Source organism: Oncorhynchus masou, chromosome 16 (assembly GCF_036934945.1).
Source record: "Oncorhynchus masou masou isolate Uvic2021 chromosome 16, UVic_Omas_1.1, whole genome shotgun sequence".
Taxonomy (NCBI): Eukaryota; Metazoa; Chordata; class Actinopteri; order Salmoniformes; family Salmonidae; genus Oncorhynchus; species Oncorhynchus masou.
The window spans coordinates 43,776,877-43,795,824 of NC_088227.1; the positions used below are offsets into that span (position 1 = coordinate 43,776,877).

The 18,948-nt window shown below is 44.7% G+C and overlaps 1 protein-coding gene across 3 annotated transcripts; it reads right to left on the minus strand.

Moving 5' to 3' along the window:
• Window positions 1–3,502: 3,502 nt before the first annotated feature.
• On the minus strand, window positions 3,503–18,552 carry nme6 (NME/NM23 nucleoside diphosphate kinase 6). Of its 3 annotated transcripts, none has more exons than XM_064991742.1 (7): window positions 18,243–18,550; window positions 17,973–18,007; window positions 17,623–17,717; window positions 15,545–15,647; window positions 11,153–11,192; window positions 7,916–8,076; window positions 3,503–5,210 (listed from the first exon to the last, which is right to left on the minus strand). In XM_064991742.1, the coding sequence occupies exons 3-7, from the start codon at window positions 17,713–17,715 to the stop codon at window positions 5,059–5,061; spliced, it is 549 nt and encodes a 182-aa protein (XP_064847814.1). In that variant the 5' UTR covers window positions 17,716–17,717; window positions 17,973–18,007; window positions 18,243–18,550; the 3' UTR covers window positions 3,503–5,058. The 3 variants fall into 3 exon arrangements, with proteins under 3 accessions (XP_064847814.1, XP_064847815.1, XP_064847816.1); XM_064991743.1 differs by lacking the exon at window positions 18,243–18,550 and adding an exon at window positions 18,113–18,236; XM_064991744.1 differs by lacking the exon at window positions 17,973–18,007 and having other exon boundaries at window positions 18,243–18,552.
• Between the last annotated feature and the right edge of the window lie 396 nt (window positions 18,553–18,948).

Genomic DNA, 18,948 nt, shown 5'->3' on the forward strand with positions numbered 1-18,948 from the left:
GTGGGTAAAGAGCAGGGGGGAGAGTGGGTAAAGAGCAGGGGGGAGGGTGGGTAAAGAGCAGGGGGGAGAGTGGGTAAAGAGCAGGGGGGGGAGAGTGGGTAAAGAGCAGGGGGGAGAGTGGGTAAAGAGCAGGGGGAGAGTGGGTAAAGAGCAGGGGGGAGAGTGGGTAAAGAGCAGGGGGGAGGGGGTAAAGAGCAGGGGGGAGAGTGGGTAAAGAGCAGGGGGAGAGTGGGTAAAGAGCAGGGGGAGAGTGGGTAAAGAGCAGGGGGTGAGAGTGGGTAAAGAGCAGGGGGAGAGAGTGGGTAAAGAGCAGGGGGGAGAGTGGGTAAAGAGCAGGGGGGAGGTTGGGTAAAGAGCAGGGGGAGAGTGGGTAAAGAGCAGGGGGGAGGTTGGGTAAAGAGCAGGGGGAGAGTGGGTAAAGAGCAGGGGGGAGAGTGGGTAAAGAGCAGGGGGGAGAGTGGGTAAAGAGCAGGGGGTGAGAGTGGGTAAAGAGCAGGGGGAGAGTGGGTAAAGAGCAGGGGGTGAGAGTGCGTAAAGAGCAGGGGGGTGAGTGCGTAAAGAGCAGGGGGGAGAGTGGGTAAAGAGCAGGGGGGAGAGTGGGTAAAGAGCAGGGGGGAGAGTGGGTAAAGAGCAGGGGGGAGAGTGGGTAAAGAGCAGGGGGAAGGTGGGTAAAGAGCAGGGGGGAGAGTGGGTAAAGAGCAGGGGGGGTGGGTAAAGAGCAGGGGGGAGAGTGGGTAAAGAGCAGGGGGGAGTGGGTAAAGAGCAGGGGGAGTGGGTAAAGAGCAGGGGGAGAGTGGGTAAAGAGCAGGGGGAGAGTGGGTAAAGAGCAGGGGGAGAGTGGGTAAAGAGCAGGGGGAGTGGGTAAAGAGCAGGGGGTGGGTAAAGAGCAGGGGGGAGAGTGGGTAAAGAGCAGGGGGGAGTAGGTAAAGAGCAGGGGGAGTAGGTAAAGAGCAGGGGGGAGAGTGGGTAAAGAGCAGGGGGGAGAGTGGGTAAAGAGCAGGGGGGGGGGGGTAAAGAGCAGGGGGGGGAGGGGGTAAAGAGCAGGGGGGAGAGTGGGTAAAGAGCAGGGGGGGGCAGGTGGGTAAAGAGCAGGGGGGGGGAGAGTGGGTAAAGAGCAGGGGGGGGAGAGTGGGTAAAGAGCAGGGGGGAGAGTGGGTAAAGAGCAGGGGGAGGGGGGGTAAAGAGCAGGGGGAGAGTGGGTAAAGAGCAGGGGGGGAGGGTGGGTAAAGAGCAGGGGGGAGAGTGGGTAAAGAGCAGGGGGGAGGGTGGGTAAAGAGCAGGGGGGAGTGGGTAAAGAGCAGGGGGGAGAGTGGGTAAAGAGCAGGGGGGAGAGTGGGTAAAGAGCAGGGGGAGAGTGGGTAAAGAGCAGGGGGGAGTGGGTAAAGAGCAGGGGGGAGGGTGGGTAAAGAGCAGGGGGGAGAGTGGGTAAAGAGCAGGGGGGAGGGTGGGTAAAGAGCAGGGGGGAGAGTGGGTAAAGAGCAGGGGGGAGAGTGGGTAAAGAGCAGGGGGGGGAGTGGGTAAAGAGCAGGGGGGAGAGTGGGTAAAGAGCAGGGGGGAGAGTGGGTAAAGAGCAGGGGGGGGAGAGTGGGTAAAGAGCAGGGGGGGGGGGTAAAGAGCAGGGGGGAGAGTGGGTAAAGAGCAGGGGGAGAGTGGGTAAAGAGCAGGGGGGAGAGTGGGTAAAGAGCAGGGGGGAGAGTGGGTAAAGAGCAGGGGGGAGAGTGGGTAAAGAGCAGGGGGGGGAGAGTGGGTAAAGAGCAGGGGGTGAGAGTGGGTAAAGAGCAGGGGGGAGAGTGGGTAAAGAGCAGGGGGAGAGTGGGTAAAGAGCAGGGGGGGGAGAGTGGGAAAAGAGCAGGGGGGAGAGTGGGTAAAGAGCAGGGGGGGAGGGGGTAAAGAGCAGGGGGAGAGTGGGTAAAGAGCAGGGGGGAGAGTGGGTAAAGAGCAGGGGGGAGAGTGGGTAAAGAGCAGGGGGGGGGAGGGGGGTAAAGAGCAGGAGGGGAGAGTGGGTAAAGAGCAGGGGGGAGAGTGGGTAAAGAGCAGGGGGAGGGGGGGTAAAGAGCAGGAGGGAGAGTGGGTAAAGAGCAGGGGGGAGAGTGGGTAAAGAGCAGGGGGGGAGGGGGTAAAGAGCAGGGGGGAGAGTGGGTAAAGAGCAGGGGGGAGAGTGGGTAAAGAGCAGGGGGGAGGGGGGTAAAGAGCAGGGGGGAGAGTGGGTAAAGAGCAGGGGGAGAGTGGGTAAAGAGCAGGGGGGAGAGTGGGTAAAGAGCAGGGGGGAGAGTGGGTAAAGAGCAGGGGGAGAGTGGGTAAAGAGCAGGGGGGAGAGTGGGTAAAGAGCAGGGGGGAGAGTGGGTAAAGAGCAGGGGGGAGAGTGGGTAAAGAGCAGGGGGGAGAGTGGGTAAAGAGCAGGGGGGAGAGTGGGTAAAGAGCAGGGGGAGAGTGGGTAAAGAGCAGGGGGTGGGTAAAGAGCAGGGGGGAGAGTGGGTAAAGAGCAGGGGGGAGAGTGGGTAAAGAGCAGGGGGGAGAGTGGGTAAAGAGCAGGGGGGGGTGGGTAAAGAGCAGGGGGAGGGTGGGTAAAGAGCAGGGGGGAGTGGGTAAAGAGCAGGGGGAGTGGGTAAAGAGCAGGGGGGAGAGTGGGTAAAGAGCAGGGGGGAGAGTGGGTAAAGAGCAGGGGGGAGAGTGGGTAAAGAGCAGGGGGGAGTGGGTAAAGAGCAGGGGGGTGGGTAAAGAGCAGGGGGGAGAGTGGGTAAAGAGCAGGGGGGAGTAGGTAAAGAGCAGGGGGAGTAGGTAAAGAGCAGGGGGGAGAGTGGGTAAAGAGCAGGGGGGAGAGTGGGTAAAGAGCAGGGAGGAGAGTGGGTAAAGAGCAGGGGGGAGTGGGTAAAGAGCAGGGGGGAGTGGGTAAAGAGCAGGGGGAGTGGGTAAAGAGCAGGGGGGAATGGGTAAAGAGCAGGGGGGAGAGTGGGTAAAGAGCAGGGGGTGAGAGTGGGTAAAGAGCAGGGGGGGGGGTGGGTAAAGAGCAGGGGGGAGAGTGGGTAAAGAGCAAGGGGGAGAGTGGGTGAAGAGCAGGGGGAGAGTGGGTAAAGAGCAGGGGGAGTGGGTAAAGAGCAGGGGGGAGTGGGTAAAGAGCAGGGGGAGTGGGTAAAGAGCAGGGGGGAGTGGGTAAAGAGCAGGGGGGAGAGTGGGTAAAGAGCAGGGGGGAATGGGTAAAGAGCAGGGGGAGAGTGGGTAAAGAACAGGGGGGAGAGTGGGTAAAGGGCAGGGGGGAGAGTGGGTAAAGAGCAGGGGGGAGAGTGGGTAAAGAGCAGGGGGAGTGGGTAAAGAGCAGGAGGGAGAGTGGGTAAAGAGCAGGGGGGAGTGGGTAAAGAGCAGGGGGGGGAGTGGGTAAAGAGCAGGGGGGAGTGGGTAAAGAGCAGGGGGGAGAGTGGGTAAAGAGCAGGGGGGGGGGAGTGGGTAAAGAGCAGGGGGGGGGGGAGTGGGTAAAGAGCAGGGGGGGGAGAGTGGGTAAAGAGCAGGGGGGGAGAGTGGGTAGAGAGCAGGGGGGGGGGGAGTGGGTAAAGAGCAGGGGGAAAGAGTAAATTTAAACACATCTCCAATTCAAATTGAAAAATGTACAATGAAAGCAGTTGGCAATGGCTTAGGATTTCCCTGGTTTGAATATTGAATCTGAAAAGGGGAAACGAGGGTCACAGGTCACAGCATACGAACACAGCAGTTTTCAATTGCGTTTTTCTATTCAATGGTAAACCGCCTCAGTAAGTATACGGTCTATTTGTACATTCTAAAGTAACAGACCTTCGTCAGGTCGTTTTGGCTCTTTAGTTCATGTTTATCGATATGCACAGTGTACATTTGTGCTGACAATAAAACATGACGTGCGAGTGTTTTGTGGTTTCATTTCCTTTTTTAAAGTCATAGACGTTGCATTATTTACGTAGTATCAACTGCAGACAATTGTGATTGGAATATTGTCCATGGTGCATAAAGTACATCTTTATATTTACTATTTTCTATATTGTAGAATAATAGTGAAGACGACAAAACTATGAATAACACATGGAATCATGTAGTAACCCAAAAAAATATTTTATATGAGATTCTTCAAAGTAGCCACCCTTTGCCTTGATGACAGCTTTGCACTCCCTTGACATTCTCTCAACCAGCTTCATGAGGTAGTCACCTGGAATGCATTTCAATTAACTGGTGTGCCTTGTTAAAAGTTCATCTGTGGAATTTCTTTCCTTCTTAATGAGTTTGAGCCAATCAGTTGTGTTGTGACATGGTAGGGGTGGTATACAGAAGATAGCCCTATTTGGTAAAAGACCAAGTCCATATTATGGAAAGAACAGCTCAAATAAGCAAAGAGAAATGACAGTCCATCATTACCTTAAGACATGAAGGTCAGTCAATCCGGAAAATTTCTAAAACTTTTAAAGTTTCTTCAAGTGCAGTCGCAAAAACCATCAAGCGCTATGATGAAACTGGCTCTCCTGAGGACCGCCACAGGAAAGGAAGACCCAGAGTTACTTCTGCTGCAGAGGATAAGTTCATTAGAGTTACCGGCCTCAGAAAATGCTTCCCAGAGTTCAAGTAACAGACACATCTCAACCTCAACTGTTCTGAGGAGACTGCGTGAATCAGGCCATCATGGTTGAATTGAGTGGAGGAAAAGCAGCCAACAAGTGCTCAACATATGTGGGAACTCCTTCAACATTGATGGGAAAGCATTCCAGGTGAAGCTGGTTGAGAGAATGCCAAGCGTGTACAAAGCTGTCATCAAGGCAAAAGGGTGGCTACTTTGAAAATTCTCAAATATAAAATATATTTTGATTTGTTTAACACTTTTATTTGGATACCACATGATACCATATGTGTTATTTCATAGTCTTGATGTCTTCACTATTATTCTACAATGTAGACAATAGTACAAATAAAAACCCTTGAGCGAGAAGGTGTGTCCAAACTTTTGACTGGTTCTGTTATATACTGTACACTCTTACTGAGACATTTTATGAACGCAGGCACCTGGTCCAGTCAAGTATTTGTTTAAATGTGTACTGAGATCAGCAGTTAGCTGTGAACTGGTAACGTGTGTATCTGTTTCTTCTGGTTGTACTCCATGCGTCCCTTCCTGAACCTCAGCTCCTCTCTCTCCATCCACGTCTCCTGACTGAAGTCTGGGAAGAAGAAACTGATCTCCCTCCGCGCCGACTCCGACGAATCTGGAAACAGGAAGAGTTTTAAACATTCCTTCATGAGAAGAATTTTAAACATTTCCTTCGTGAGAAGAATTTTAAACATTCCTTCATGAGAAGAATTTTAAACATTCCTTCATGAGAAGAATTTTAAACATTCCTTCATGAGAAGAATTTTAAACATTCCTTCATGAGAAGAATTTTAAACATTCCTTCATGAGAAGAATTTTAAACATTCCTTCATGAGAAGAATTTTAAAAACATTCCTTCATGAGAAGAATTTTAAACATTCCTTCATGAGAAGAATTTTAAACATTCCTTCATGAGAAGAATTTTAAACATTCCTTCATGAGAAGAATTTTAAACATTCCTTCATGAGAAGAATTTTAAACATTCCTCCCTGAGAATAATTTTAAACATTCCTCCCTGAGAAGAGTTTTAAACATTCCTTCATGAGAATAATTTTAAACATTCCTTCATGAGAATAATTTTAAACATTCCTCCCTGAGAAGAGTTTTAAACATTCCTTCATGAGAAGAGTTTTAAACATTCCTTCATGAGAAGAATTTTAAACATTCCTTCATGAGAAGAATTTTAAACATTCCTTCATGAGAAGAATTTTAAACATTCCTCCATGAGAAGAATTTTAAACATTCCTTCATGAGAAGAATTTTAAACATTCCTTCATGAGAAGAATTTTAAACATTCCTTCATGAGAAGAATTTTAAACATTCCTTCATGAGAAGAATTTTAAAAACATTCCTTCATGAGAAGAATTTTAAACATTCCTTCATGAGAAGAATTTTAAACATTCCTTCATGAGAAGAATTTTAAACATTCCTTCATGAGAATAATTTTAAACATTCCTTCATGAGAATAATTTTAAACATTCCTTCATGAGAATAATTTTAAACATTCCTCCCTGAGAAGAGTTTTAAACATTCCTTCATGAGAAGAGTTTTAAACATTCCTTCATGAGAATAATTTTAAACATTCCTTCATGAGAATAATTTTAAACATTCCTCCCTGAGAAGAGTTTTAAACATTCCTTCATGAGAAGAGTTTTAAACATTCCTTCATGAGAAGAATTTTAAACATTCCTTCATGAGAAGAATTTTAAACATTCCTTCATGAGAAGAATTTTAAACATTCCTCCATGAGAAGAATTTTAAACATTCCTTCATGAGAAGAATTTTAAACATTCCTTCATGAGAAGAATTTTAAACATTCCTTCATGAGAAGAATTTTAAACATTCCTTCATGAGAAGAATTTTAAACATTCCTTCATGAGAAGAATTTTAAACATTCCTTCATGAGAAGAATTTTAAACATTCCTTCATGAGAAGAATTTTAAACATTCCTTCATGAGAAGAATTTTAAACATTCCTTCATGAGAAGAATTTTAAACATTCCTTCATGAGAAGAATTTTAAACATTCCTTCATGAGAAGAATTTTAAACATTCCTTCATGAGAAGAATTTTAAACATTCCTTCATGAGAAGAATTTTAATTAGCCCAAGCTTGGGTATTTACTTTGGCATGTTATGTTATTACACAAGATTATTACACAACATCAAGAGTTTATTAAAGGGTTTATGGAAATGAATATTAGTAGAATCAACTAAATCTTTAAATGACATCGATGTTATTAAAGTTATGGCATACAGTTTATGGTCAGGAGTCTCAACCACCAGCACCAGACAAAATATGAAGATAAAGTTGTATATGAGCTGCGATGCCCCCAAAGTATTGTAGACTGCAAATCAGTAGAGGAGATTACTCAAATGATTCTGGTTGTCTAATACAAAACCTATATTGATAGCTATCACACACAATTAATACCTAGATCATTTGATTGACAGCTATAAATAACTGTTGTGGGTGTTGTGTGTGTGTGGTCCCTCATACAGAAACAGTGTGTATGGTCCCTCATACAGAAACGTGTGTGTGTGTGTGTGTGTGTCTCCCTACATTATCAGGACCAGAATGTGGTAACAAGGTAAGAAAACAAGATTTTATTTTTGAGGTCTGGACTTTTTTTTCCCATGTCCTGTATTTATTAAAATAGTTAAGTCCTGAAAATGTATGTAAGAAAGTATGTGTGTGCATGCCAGAGACCCTTGATCTACAGATCAGTTCACTGCTGTTCCCCTGAACATCATCAATGTTTCTCTTTGTTCAGCGTGGCAGGACACACACTCAATAACAACAGCTACATCCTACAATCTTCTATTAGACACACACTCAGTAACAACAGCTACATCCTACAATCGTCTATTAGAAAAACGGCGCTCAGTGTAGAGAGGATGAAGCCATGTGTGTGTGTAGATAATACCAGGACAGAGGAAAAAACCCTCATGCCATTGATCTGCTACTTGAAAAGTGGATCAGCGAGGCTTGTGATTTCTATTCTATCTCAATGGGACTCAACGAGATCAATAAATAGATAGTCAATACATATTTTTTAAAAGCACCAAACCCTGAGCCCTGGTCAAAACTATTGCATTATTTAAAAAAGCAGCCTTACCAGACCCACAAGAGCCCTGGGGGCCTTATCAGACCCACAAGAGCCCTGGGGGCCTTACCAGACCCACAAGAGCCCTGGGGGCCTTACCAGACCCACAAGAGCCATGGGGGCCTTACCAGACCTACAAGAGCCCTGGGGGCCTTACCAGACCTACAAGAGCCCTGGGGGCACTTACCAGACCTACAAGAGCCCTGGGGGCACTTACCAGAGCCGTGTGTGGTATTCCTGGTGTCAGTGAGTCCGTATTGGGCTCTGATGGATAAGGGAGAGGTATAGCGGGCCCTGAACACCTTGGTAGGACCCATCAGTTCTCTCCAGTGGGTTATGGCGTCCTCTCTAGCCAGGACGTAGGCCCGCATCGGACCACTGAATCACAACAGAGCAATGGGGGGGAAAAGGTTAAGCCTAGGGAGCCTTTTGACAAAGAGTTCCACCTAATCTGTGTGAGGTAGGAAACATCAGCACAAGAGTATCATCTCTAAAATATCCAGCCAGTGATGGCCTCAAATTATATTTGCTTTGTAAATATAAATTGGGACTACAGGTCAAAATGCAGTGAGTGTTTGCTTAAAATGTTCGTCTGATGAAAACATGGTAAAAGACCAGATCCACTCAGAGACATCCTACTCAAAGACCCCCCCCCCCTCCCATACGAAGTGGTTCGTATGACTGGACTGATAGAAGTGGTTCGTATGACTGGACTGATAGAAGTGGTTCGTATGACTGGACTGATAGAAGTGGTTCGTATGACTGGACTGATAGAAGTGGTTCGTATGACTGGACTGATAGAAGTGGTTCGTATGACTGGACTGGTAGAAGTGGTTCGTATAGCTGGACTGATAGAAGTGGTTCGTATGGCTGGACTGATAGAAGTGGTTCGTATAGCTGGACTGATAGAAGTGGTTCGTATGGCTGGATGGAGAGAAGTGGTTCGTATAGCTGGACAGAGAAGTGGTTCGTATGTCTGGACGGATAGAAGTGGTTCGTATGGCTGGACAGAGAAGTGGTTCGTATAGCTGGACAGAGAAGTGGTTCGTATAGCTGGACAGAGAAGTGGTTCGTATGGCTGGACTGATAGAAGTGGTTCATAAGACTGGATGGAGAGAAGTGGTTCGTATAGCTGGACAGATAGAAGTGGTTCGTATAGCTGGACAGATAGAAGTGGTTCGTATAGCTGGACTGATAGAAGTGGTTCGTATGGCTGGACTGATAGAAGTGGTTCGTATGGCTGGACTGATAGAAGTGGTTCGTATAGCTGGACTGATAGAAGTGGTTCGTATGGCTGGACAGATAGAAGTGGTTCGTATAGCTGGACAGATAGAAGTGGTTCGTATAGCTGGACAGATAGAAGTGGTTCGTATGACTGGATGGAGAGAAGTGGTTCGTATGGCTGGACTGATAAGTGGTTCGTATGGCTGGACTGATAAGTGGTTCGTATAGCTGGACTGATAGAAGTGGTTCGTATAGCCGGACAGATAGAAGTGGTTCGTATGGCTGGACTGATAAGTGGTTCGTATAGCTGGACAGATAGAAGTGGTTCGTATAGCTGGACTGATAGAAGTGGTTCGTATGGCTGGACAGAGAAGTGGTTCGTATGACTGGATGGAGAGAAGTGGTTCGTATGGCTGGACAGATAGAAGTGGTTCGTATAGCTGGACTGATAGAAGTGGTTCATATGGCTGGACTGATAGAAGTGGTTCGTATAGCTGGACAGATAGAAGTGGTTCGTATGGCTGGACTGATAGAAGTGGTTCGTATGGCTGGACTGATAGAAGTGGTTCGTATAGCTGGACAGAGAAGTGGTTCGTATGGCTGGACTGATAGAAGTGGTTCGTATAGCTGGACTGATAGAAGTGGTTCATAAGACTGGATGGAGAGAAGTGGTTCGTATAGCTGGACAGATAGAAGTGGTTCGTATAGCTGGACAGATAGAAGTGGTTCGTATAGCTGGACTGATAGAAGTGGTTCGTATGGCTGGACTGATAGAAGTGGTTCGTATGGCTGGACTGATAGAAGTGGTTCGTATAGCTGGACTGATAGAAGTGGTTCGTATGGCTGGACAGATAGAAGTGGTTCGTATAGCTGGACAGATAGAAGTGGTTCGTATGACTGGATGGAGAGAAGTGGTTCGTATGGCTGGACTGATAAGTGGTTCGTATAGCCGGACAGATAGAAGTGGTTCGTATGGCTGGACTGATAAGTGGTTCGTATAGCTGGACAGATAGAAGTGGTTCGTATAGCTGGACTGATAGAAGTGGTTCGTATGGCTGGACAGAGAAGTGGTTCGTATGACTGGATGGAGAGAAGTGGTTCGTATGGCTGGACAGATAGAAGTGGTTCGTATGGCTGGACTGATAGAAGTGGTTCGTATGGCTGGACTGATAGAAGTGGTTCGTATAGCTGGACTGATAGAAGTGGTTCGTATAGCTGGACTGATAGAAGTGGTTCGTATAGCTGGACAGATAGAAGTGGTTCGTATGGCTAACTTTTCTAATCAATACAGTTAGGCATTTAAACTGCTCACCTCCTGGGCCCAGTCTGCACAAGATAAGGGTTTAGCTGTCCTAAAGTTAAGTACATTTCCAAGAAGAAATCCTAAAGCATTATTTTCAAGAATCCCATTTCTTCTTAACTTTTTTCTTCGGAAGAAACTTAAGAAAAACCTAAAGAACATTTCCAGTAACTTTATTGAGGAATAGCAACTTTGCTTAACTTTCTTCTTAAGTTAAGGGGAAAAATGGCAGTTAAGAAGATATTTCTTCTTAATTTTATTTAACCTTTATTTAACTAGGCAAGTCAGTTAAAGAACAAATTCTTATTTACAATGACGGCCTAGGAACAGTGGGCAGAACGACAGATTTTTACCTTGTCAGCTCAGGGATTTGATATAGCAACCTTTCGGTTACTGGCCCAACGCTCTAACCACTAGGCTACCTGCCGACCCAAGTGTCCTTAAGGTTTTGTGAATCCGGCCCCAGTACTTGAGTTTCCATGTGATTGCATCTCAGCAGAATGAATGTGACAACGGCCGCGTTTACACAGGCAGACCAATTCTGATTCTCTTTCCACTAATTGATCCGTTGACCAATCAGATCAACTCTTTTGTCCAATAATTGGACAAAATAGCAGAGGTGGACGAAGATACGCCATCGAGTCGAAGTGACATATCTGTGTTTAGATGTCAAGATGCTTTTGTCTTCACATTCAACAGCGCTTGCATCACCTTACAGCGGGAGATAAAGGTAAATATGTGTATGTGACCAATACAATTTGATAAAGGGGAAGTTATACAATGAATATGAGTCAGAGGCTTGCGTACCAAATGGCAGCCTATCCCCTACATAGTACACTACTTTAGTCCAAATAGGGTGCCATTTGGCACACACATTAAAGTTATGATCGCTACATTAAAAAGTGTGAGGAGAAATGACTTGAAGCTTACCTGGACATGAACTCAACCAGTCTTTGGTAGAAGAACCGTCCTGAGAGATGAGACAAAACACACAAAGACGCATCAACGATATATGGTGGTTCTACGTGGTGATACGCGGTGGTTCTATGTGGTGATACGTGGCGGTTCTATGTGGTGATACGTGGCGGTTCTATGTGGTGATACGTGGCGGTTCTATGTGGTGATACGCGGCGGTTCTATGTGGTGATACGTGGCGGTTCTATGTGGTGATACGTGGCGGTTCTATGTGGTGATACGTGGCGGTTCTATGCGGTGGTTCTATGTGGTGATACGTGGCGGTTCTATGTGGTGATACGTGGCGGTTCTATTTGGTGATACGAGGAGGTTCTATGTGGTGATACGTGGCGGTTCTATGTGGTGATACGTGGCGGTTCTATTTGGTGATACGAGGAGGTTCTATGAGGTGGTTCTATGTGGTGATACGTGGTGGTTCTATGTGGTGATATGAGGTGGTTCTATGAGGAGGTTCTATGTGGTGATATGCAGTGGTTCTATGAGGAGGTTCTATGTGGTGATACGAGGAGGTTCTATGTGGTGATAATTGGTGGTTCTATGAGGAGGTTCTATGTGGTGATACGAGGAGGTTCTATGTGGTGATACGTGGAGGTTCTATGTGGTGATACGTGAAGGTTCTATGTGGTGATATGAGGTGGTTCTATGTGGTGATACGTGGTGGTTATATGTGGTGATACGTGGTGGTTCTATGTGGTGATATGAGGTGGTTCTATGAGGTTGTTCTATGTGATGATACGAGGTGGTTCTATGTGGTGATACGAGGAGGTTCTATTTGGTGATACGTGGTGGTTCTATTTGGCGATACGAGATGCTTCTATGTGGTGATACGAGGCAGTATGAAGCGGTTCTATGTGGTGGTTGTTAGTTGGTAGAGCCTGGTGCTTATCCCCATGGAAACATGTATGCTTGCATTTGGGGCAGCAGGTAGCCTAGTGGTTAGAGCGTTGGACTAGTAACCGGAAGGTTGCAAGATCCAAATCCCCGAGCAGACAAGGCTAAAAATCTGTCGTTCTGCCCCTGAACAAGGCAGTTAACCCACTGTTCCTAGGCCATCATTGAAAATAAGAATTTGTTCTTAACGGACTTAAATAAAGGTCAAATTTAAAAAATGACTTAACTCCCTTTGGATAAAAATAAATAAAAACAGTCTGCTAAATGGATTATTATTGCAATAAAGGCATTTGCTGGATTCTTTAACATGAGGGAAAAAACGAAGTAAACATCTGATCAAGATAATCAATATATATATATATATATACATACACAGTGTATTCAGAAAGTATTCAGACCCCTTGACATTTTCCACATTATGTTAAGTTACAGCCGTATTAGAACATGGATTTTTTTTTTTATCTTAACAAAATCTCAATCCATCTACACACAATAACCCATAAAGAAAAACAGTTTTTTAGAAATGTTAGAAATGTTAGCAAAATGTATTTAAAATAAACAAATATACCTTATTTAGACCAAAGAGAGCTGGATGAATCATTCTGAGTTTTGACTGGTCTCTTTGCCACACCCACTGCTGACAGTTGTATAAAATCAAGCACACCGCCATGCAATCTCCATAGACAAACATTGACCATAGAATGGCCTTACTGAAGAACTCTATCAACGTGACTATCAACGTGGCACCGTCATAGGATGCCACCTTTCCAACAAGTCAGTTTATCAAATTTCTGCCCTGCTAGAGCTTCCCCCGGTCAACAGTAAGTGCTGCTATTGTAAAGTGGAAACGTCTAGGAGCAACAACGGCTCAGCCGTGAAGTGGTAGGCCACACAAGCTCACAGAGTGGGACCGCCTCGTGCTGAAGCGAGTAGCTCGTAAAAATCGTCTGTCCACGGTTGCAACACTCACTACTGAGTTCAAAACTGCCTCTGGAAGCAACGTCAGCACAAGAACTGTTCATCAGGAGCTTCATGAAAATGGATTTCCATGGCCAAGCAGCCGCACACAAGTGTTGGCTGGAGTGATGTAAAGCTCGCCGCCATTGGACTCTGGAGCAGTGGAAACACGTTCTCTGGAGTGATGAATCACGCTTCACCATCTAGCAGTCCGACGGACGAATGTGGGTTTGGCATATTTAAAATGTTTTTATTTAACCTTTATTTAACTGGGCAAGTCAGTTAAGAATCATTCTTATTTTACAATGACGGCCTACACCGGCCAAACCCGGATGATTCTGGGCCAATTGTGCGCCACCCTATGGGACTCCCGATCACAGCCCGGTTGTGATACAGCCCGGGACCGAACCCGGGTCTGTGGTGACTCCTCTAGCACTGAGATGCAGTGCCTTAGACCGCTGCAACACTCAGGATGCCAGGAGAACATCGAATGCCCACTGTAAAGTTTGGTGGAAGAGTAATAATGGTTCTGGGCTGAATCTCAGCGAAGGGAAATCTTAACGCTACAGCATATGTAGCAGTGTGATGTTGTTCCCCTAGATTATGCACCAAGTTGCACACAAGGACCAATTCAAATAGGTCAAGAGGGGATGTTAATCATTTGATAATAATAATAATTCAGTGTGGGGTTTTTTTTATATTTAATTACAGCTACATAGCTAATGTTCTTCTTTGGTGTTACAAACACTTTTCCATATCAATATTGTACATACATGTGATTGTAAAAGTTTTGTATATTTTGGTTTGGCCCATCGTGGGTTATCTGTTGTTCTCTTTTGCCTGACCTTCAGCTAGCAAGGTATGTTGTCCTTGGCTCCGAAATTGTTCAATATAAAACCGTGGTAATGTTACACAATGTGCTGTTATGCAACCATAAGTTTGTTACAATGTGGACAAGATAAATATGTATGTTAACAAGTTTAACCAAGCTCGTTAACTAGGGTACCTATTGTAGCTTGTGAGTACTTGGGACAGTGTTTGAGTGAGTGTCCGTGTGCTGGCGCAGGTGCCTGAGAGCTAGGACTGCGCCAAGGGTTAACATAATGTGTGTGTCTCTTCGTGTGCAGTCGAAATAAAAATAATTCAACCAGCAGACCTCCAGTTGTGGCAGCGTCCTAATTAAAAGTACACAGCGCAGAACGAACCACGCTACAGCATACAATAACATTCTGGACGATTCTGTGCTTCCAAATGTGGCAACAGTTTGGGGAAGGCCCTTTTCTGTTTCAGCATGACAATGCCCCCGTGCACAAAACGAGGTCCCTGTTCCTACATCTAGTGGAAAGCCTTCCCTGAAGAGTGGAGGCTGTTATTGCAGCAAAGGAGGACCAACTCCTATTTTTTGCCTTACCTCCCTTATCTTACCTCATTTGCACACACTGTATATAGACTTCTTCTATTGTGTTATTGACTGTCTGTTTGTTTTTCTCTGTGTGTAACTCTGTTGTTTGTGTCGCACTGCTTTGCTTCATCTTGGCCAGGTCGCAGTTGTAAATGAGAACTTGTTCTAAACTAGCCTACCTGGTTAAATAAAGGGGAAATAAAAACGAATTGTGCTTTTAAAGCTGTAGTTGAAGCTGTGCCTTAAAAAGCTTGTCACAGTTAAAAGTTGTTCAAGCAGGAAAATGGATAATTAATTTCTAGCAGACTCCACATAATAAACATGGGTCTGTCGGACATTTGAAGTTTGTTGTGATTGTAGCGGCTACAACTGGACAACATTTTATTACCAGACGGTGTCCATAGCATTCCTTCTGTTTAGCTTCAGCCTTCGACGGTTGGCTTCAGCCTTCGACGGTTAGCTTCAGCCTTTCGACGGTTGGCTTCAGCCTTCGACGGTTGGCTTCAGCCTTCGACGGTTGGCTTCAGCCTTCGACGGTTGGCTTAAGTCTTTCGACGGTTGGCTTCAGCCCTTCGACGGTTGGCTTCAGCCCTTCGACGGTTGGCTTCAGCCCTTCGACGGTTGGCTTCAGCCTTCGACGGTTAGCTTCAGCCTTCGAAGGTTAGCTTCAGCCTTCAGCTGCGTGCTCAGAAGAAAACCCATAGAGAATACTGTGGCGACCATGTGTTCATAACTCCAGATATTGTCTCTGCCACACAAGCTTTTTGTGGCACAGTCTATGGAGCGCAGAGCTACGGGCCAGAAGGTTGAGGGATTCGAACCGCACTCCCTGCCTGTTTCATTACACCGGTGTCAGGAATATCACCACAGACAAGCTCACTCTCCCTGCCTGTTTCATTACAATACATATAAAGCTAATATGTTTTCTATGGTAGAACCATATCTAGCTTATAAAATGTACCTACATGTTCCGAATAGAACCCATAAAGATACGTTCTAATTTGACGGTAGAACCATCTAGAACCTTACCTGCATGTTCCGAATAGAACCCATAAAGATACGTTCTTATTTGACGGTAGAGCCATCTAGAACCTTACCTGCATGTTCAGAGTAGAACTTCTCAGAGTCCTGTCTCCTCCACACCAGGTCTTTGGACCTGACAATGATGAAGTTGTTCTCTAGGATTCTCTGGTGAAGGGCCTGGAATGTAGAGAAGTATATATTACTTCCTGTTCTCTAGGATTCTCTGGTGAAGGGCCTGGAAGGTAGAGAACTATATATTACTTCCTGTTCTCTAAGATTATCTGGTGAAGGGCCTGGAAGGTAGAGAACTATATATTACTTCCTGTTCTCTAAGATTATCTGGTGAAGGGCCTGGAAGGTAGAGAACTATATATTACTTCCTGTTCTCTAAGATTATCTGGTGAAGGGCCTGGAAGGTAGAGAACTATATATTACTTCCTGTTCTCTAAGATTATCTGGTGAAGGGCCTGGAAGGGAGAGAGGCGTTACTTCTCATCCAGATACTAAATAGAGTATACAGTACTACTCTCATCTGTATACTAGACTTTCACCTACAATGTGGGACTCCAGTGGATATCATCACCATTGTTGAGTTCTCAGTCATAAATCTTATTTACACCTTTTAAAATTTTGGAACTCTGAAAAAATGTCAACAGCCCAATATTGATGGATATTATTACATCTTAGAAATCCCGACCCCCTCAAACTGCCTTCCTGTGCAGATAAAGGGAGACAGACAATCAGCTTTAAAGGAACTGAAGTATTTAAATAGAACAGTGATTTAAATTGAATCTTTGATGATCATTGCATTTTTCCCTCTCCTTTCTTTGAGCCAGTGGGCAAGGTAATTAAATCAGAAAAGAAAAGAACAGAGAAGTCTAAATAATGGCTTGTTGCCTCTCATTCAGTTTATTTATAATCCTATGTGCAAAATTAGAACATGCCAATAAGCTCTGTCCACTCTCCAATTGTGTGGATGATAACATTTCATTGAAGATGCAGCTGAAATTGGTGTTTGCTATGGACCATTGAAAATGACTTCATAAATCATCTTCTCACAATCAATGTTTTTGAAAAGCTGATGTGATCAACTCCTAAAATGATCAAGTGTTCACAATAGGCAAAAATACTATCACAGCGGTAACTAACCACAAGATACTATCATACTAGTAACTAACCACAAGATACTATTACACTGGTAACAAACCACAAGATACTATCACACCGGTAACTAACCACAAGATACTATCACACCGGTAACTAACCACAAGATACTATCACACCGGTAACTAACCACAAGATACTATCACACCGGTAACTAACCACAAGATACTATCACACCGGTAACTAACCACAAGATACTATCATACCGGTAACTAATCACAAGATACTATCACACTGGTAACTAACCACAATATACTATCATACTGGTAACTAACCACAAGATACTATCACACCGGTAACTAACCACAAGATACTATCACACCGGTAACTAACCACAAGATACTATCACACCGGTAACTAACCACAAGATACTATCATACTGGTAACTAACCACAAGATACTATCACACCGGTAACTAACCACAAGATACTATCATACTAGTAACTAACCACAAGATACTATCATACTGGTAACTAACCACAAGATACTATCACACCGGTAACTAACCACAAGATACTATCACACCGGTAACTAACCACAATATACTATCACACCGGGAACTAACCACAAGATACTATCATACTGGTAACTAACCACAAGATACTATCATACCGGTAACTAACCACAAGATACTATCACACCGGTAACTAACCACAAGATACTATCACACCGGTAACTAACCACAAGATACCATCACACCGGTAACTAGCCACAAGATACTATCATACTGGTAACTAACCATAAGATATTTATTCCCCCTTTTGTCTGTGCAATATGTGTTTTCAAACAGTAGCTAATCTGAAATGGCTGATATGTGATGTGGATAATTGTAATTTGATCCACAAAAACACATGATTTCAAAAATGTTATCTGAATAGCCTAATGTATGTGTGTGTGTGTGTGTCTATAGCCTACAGTATAAATGTAGCCAGTATTTACAATCACAGATTCCATTAAACAAACGCAAATGCCATTGGCTCTCACTGACCTCCAAGATGACAGGATGCGCCACTGCATCGGGCTTGATCACCGCGAGGGTGAGCTGCAGTGCTTTCGCACAGCGACGTGTGGTTATTAACATGCCTGGGAAAAAAATGGCAAAGAACAAAAAGGTAAACAACTAAATTGTCGTGGTAAGCAATGAACACACGTCCCCCGTCTGCACAACAGTACCAGCTATCATTCAGATTCAATTTAGCTGGACAACATTACAGAATACGCAAACAAATTGCACTGCGCAGAATAATGTAACGTTACTGTCATTAACGTTAGATGGTTTTCTAATACGAGCTAAGTTAGCAAACAGGTGCATTGGACATAGCAGGCTACTCCACTTACCTTGACAGTCTACATTTAGCAGGAAAGTAAAAGATCTGAAGGTACAAACATGTGTTTATTAGTAGCTAGATAATGTAATGTTTGCAGTGTTATTTATATGGGCGCCACCATTTTTGGTAAATGTAACTTGCGTTAGTTACCGTTGTTATTCGCCATATCAAAGTATTAATTACATATCGACATTCACATACGTTTTTAGGAAGTTAAAAGCTAGCTTTGAATTTTAATTGCATATTAACATTCATTAGAATTTTCTGCATTTTCTCCTACCTGATCCGCTCTTAAAGAGTCCCCAAATTTCTCAACCCTAATTTTTAGGTTCCACGTGTTTAATGTTCCGCGTATTTGACACATTATACAGTAGCCCAAATGTCGTCAGATGGCGATATTGAGTCGTTTCATTTTACCTTCATCTTAAAGGGACTGCATGCAGCCGGCTGAACACCCGTGGACCGGTGGACCGGTTCGTACATAAAACATTCTCCACCCCGGCTGCAAAGCCGTCAATTTCTTCCTTGACTCGATTTTATTGAGAAAAGGCAGGGAAAAAACATGGGAAACACATTTTCTACCACTGCTAGTGGCTAATGCTACTTCCTGATGTTGCACCTATGTTCAGTCAGCAGATGAGCTGAACTTAATATGCAACATCCGGGAATAGCATTCCAAGGATCCACTCTAGCAAGGAGGTGGAAAATGATTTCATAAATAAAGTACTCATATCCCCCCCCCCACCCCCTGCCTTCTCACCATTAAATCAAGTTAAAGGGATACTTTAAGATTTTGGCAATGAAGCCCTTTATATAACTAGTTCCCCAGAGTCAAATGAACTCGTGGATACCATGTTTATATCTCTGTGTTCAGTTTTGAAGGACGTTGCTAAGTAGCATTAGCACGGTGACAGGAAGTCTATGTTAACTGCTAGCATGCTAGTAGAAACCATACACTTCCAGTCATTGCACTAAAGCTAGTTAGC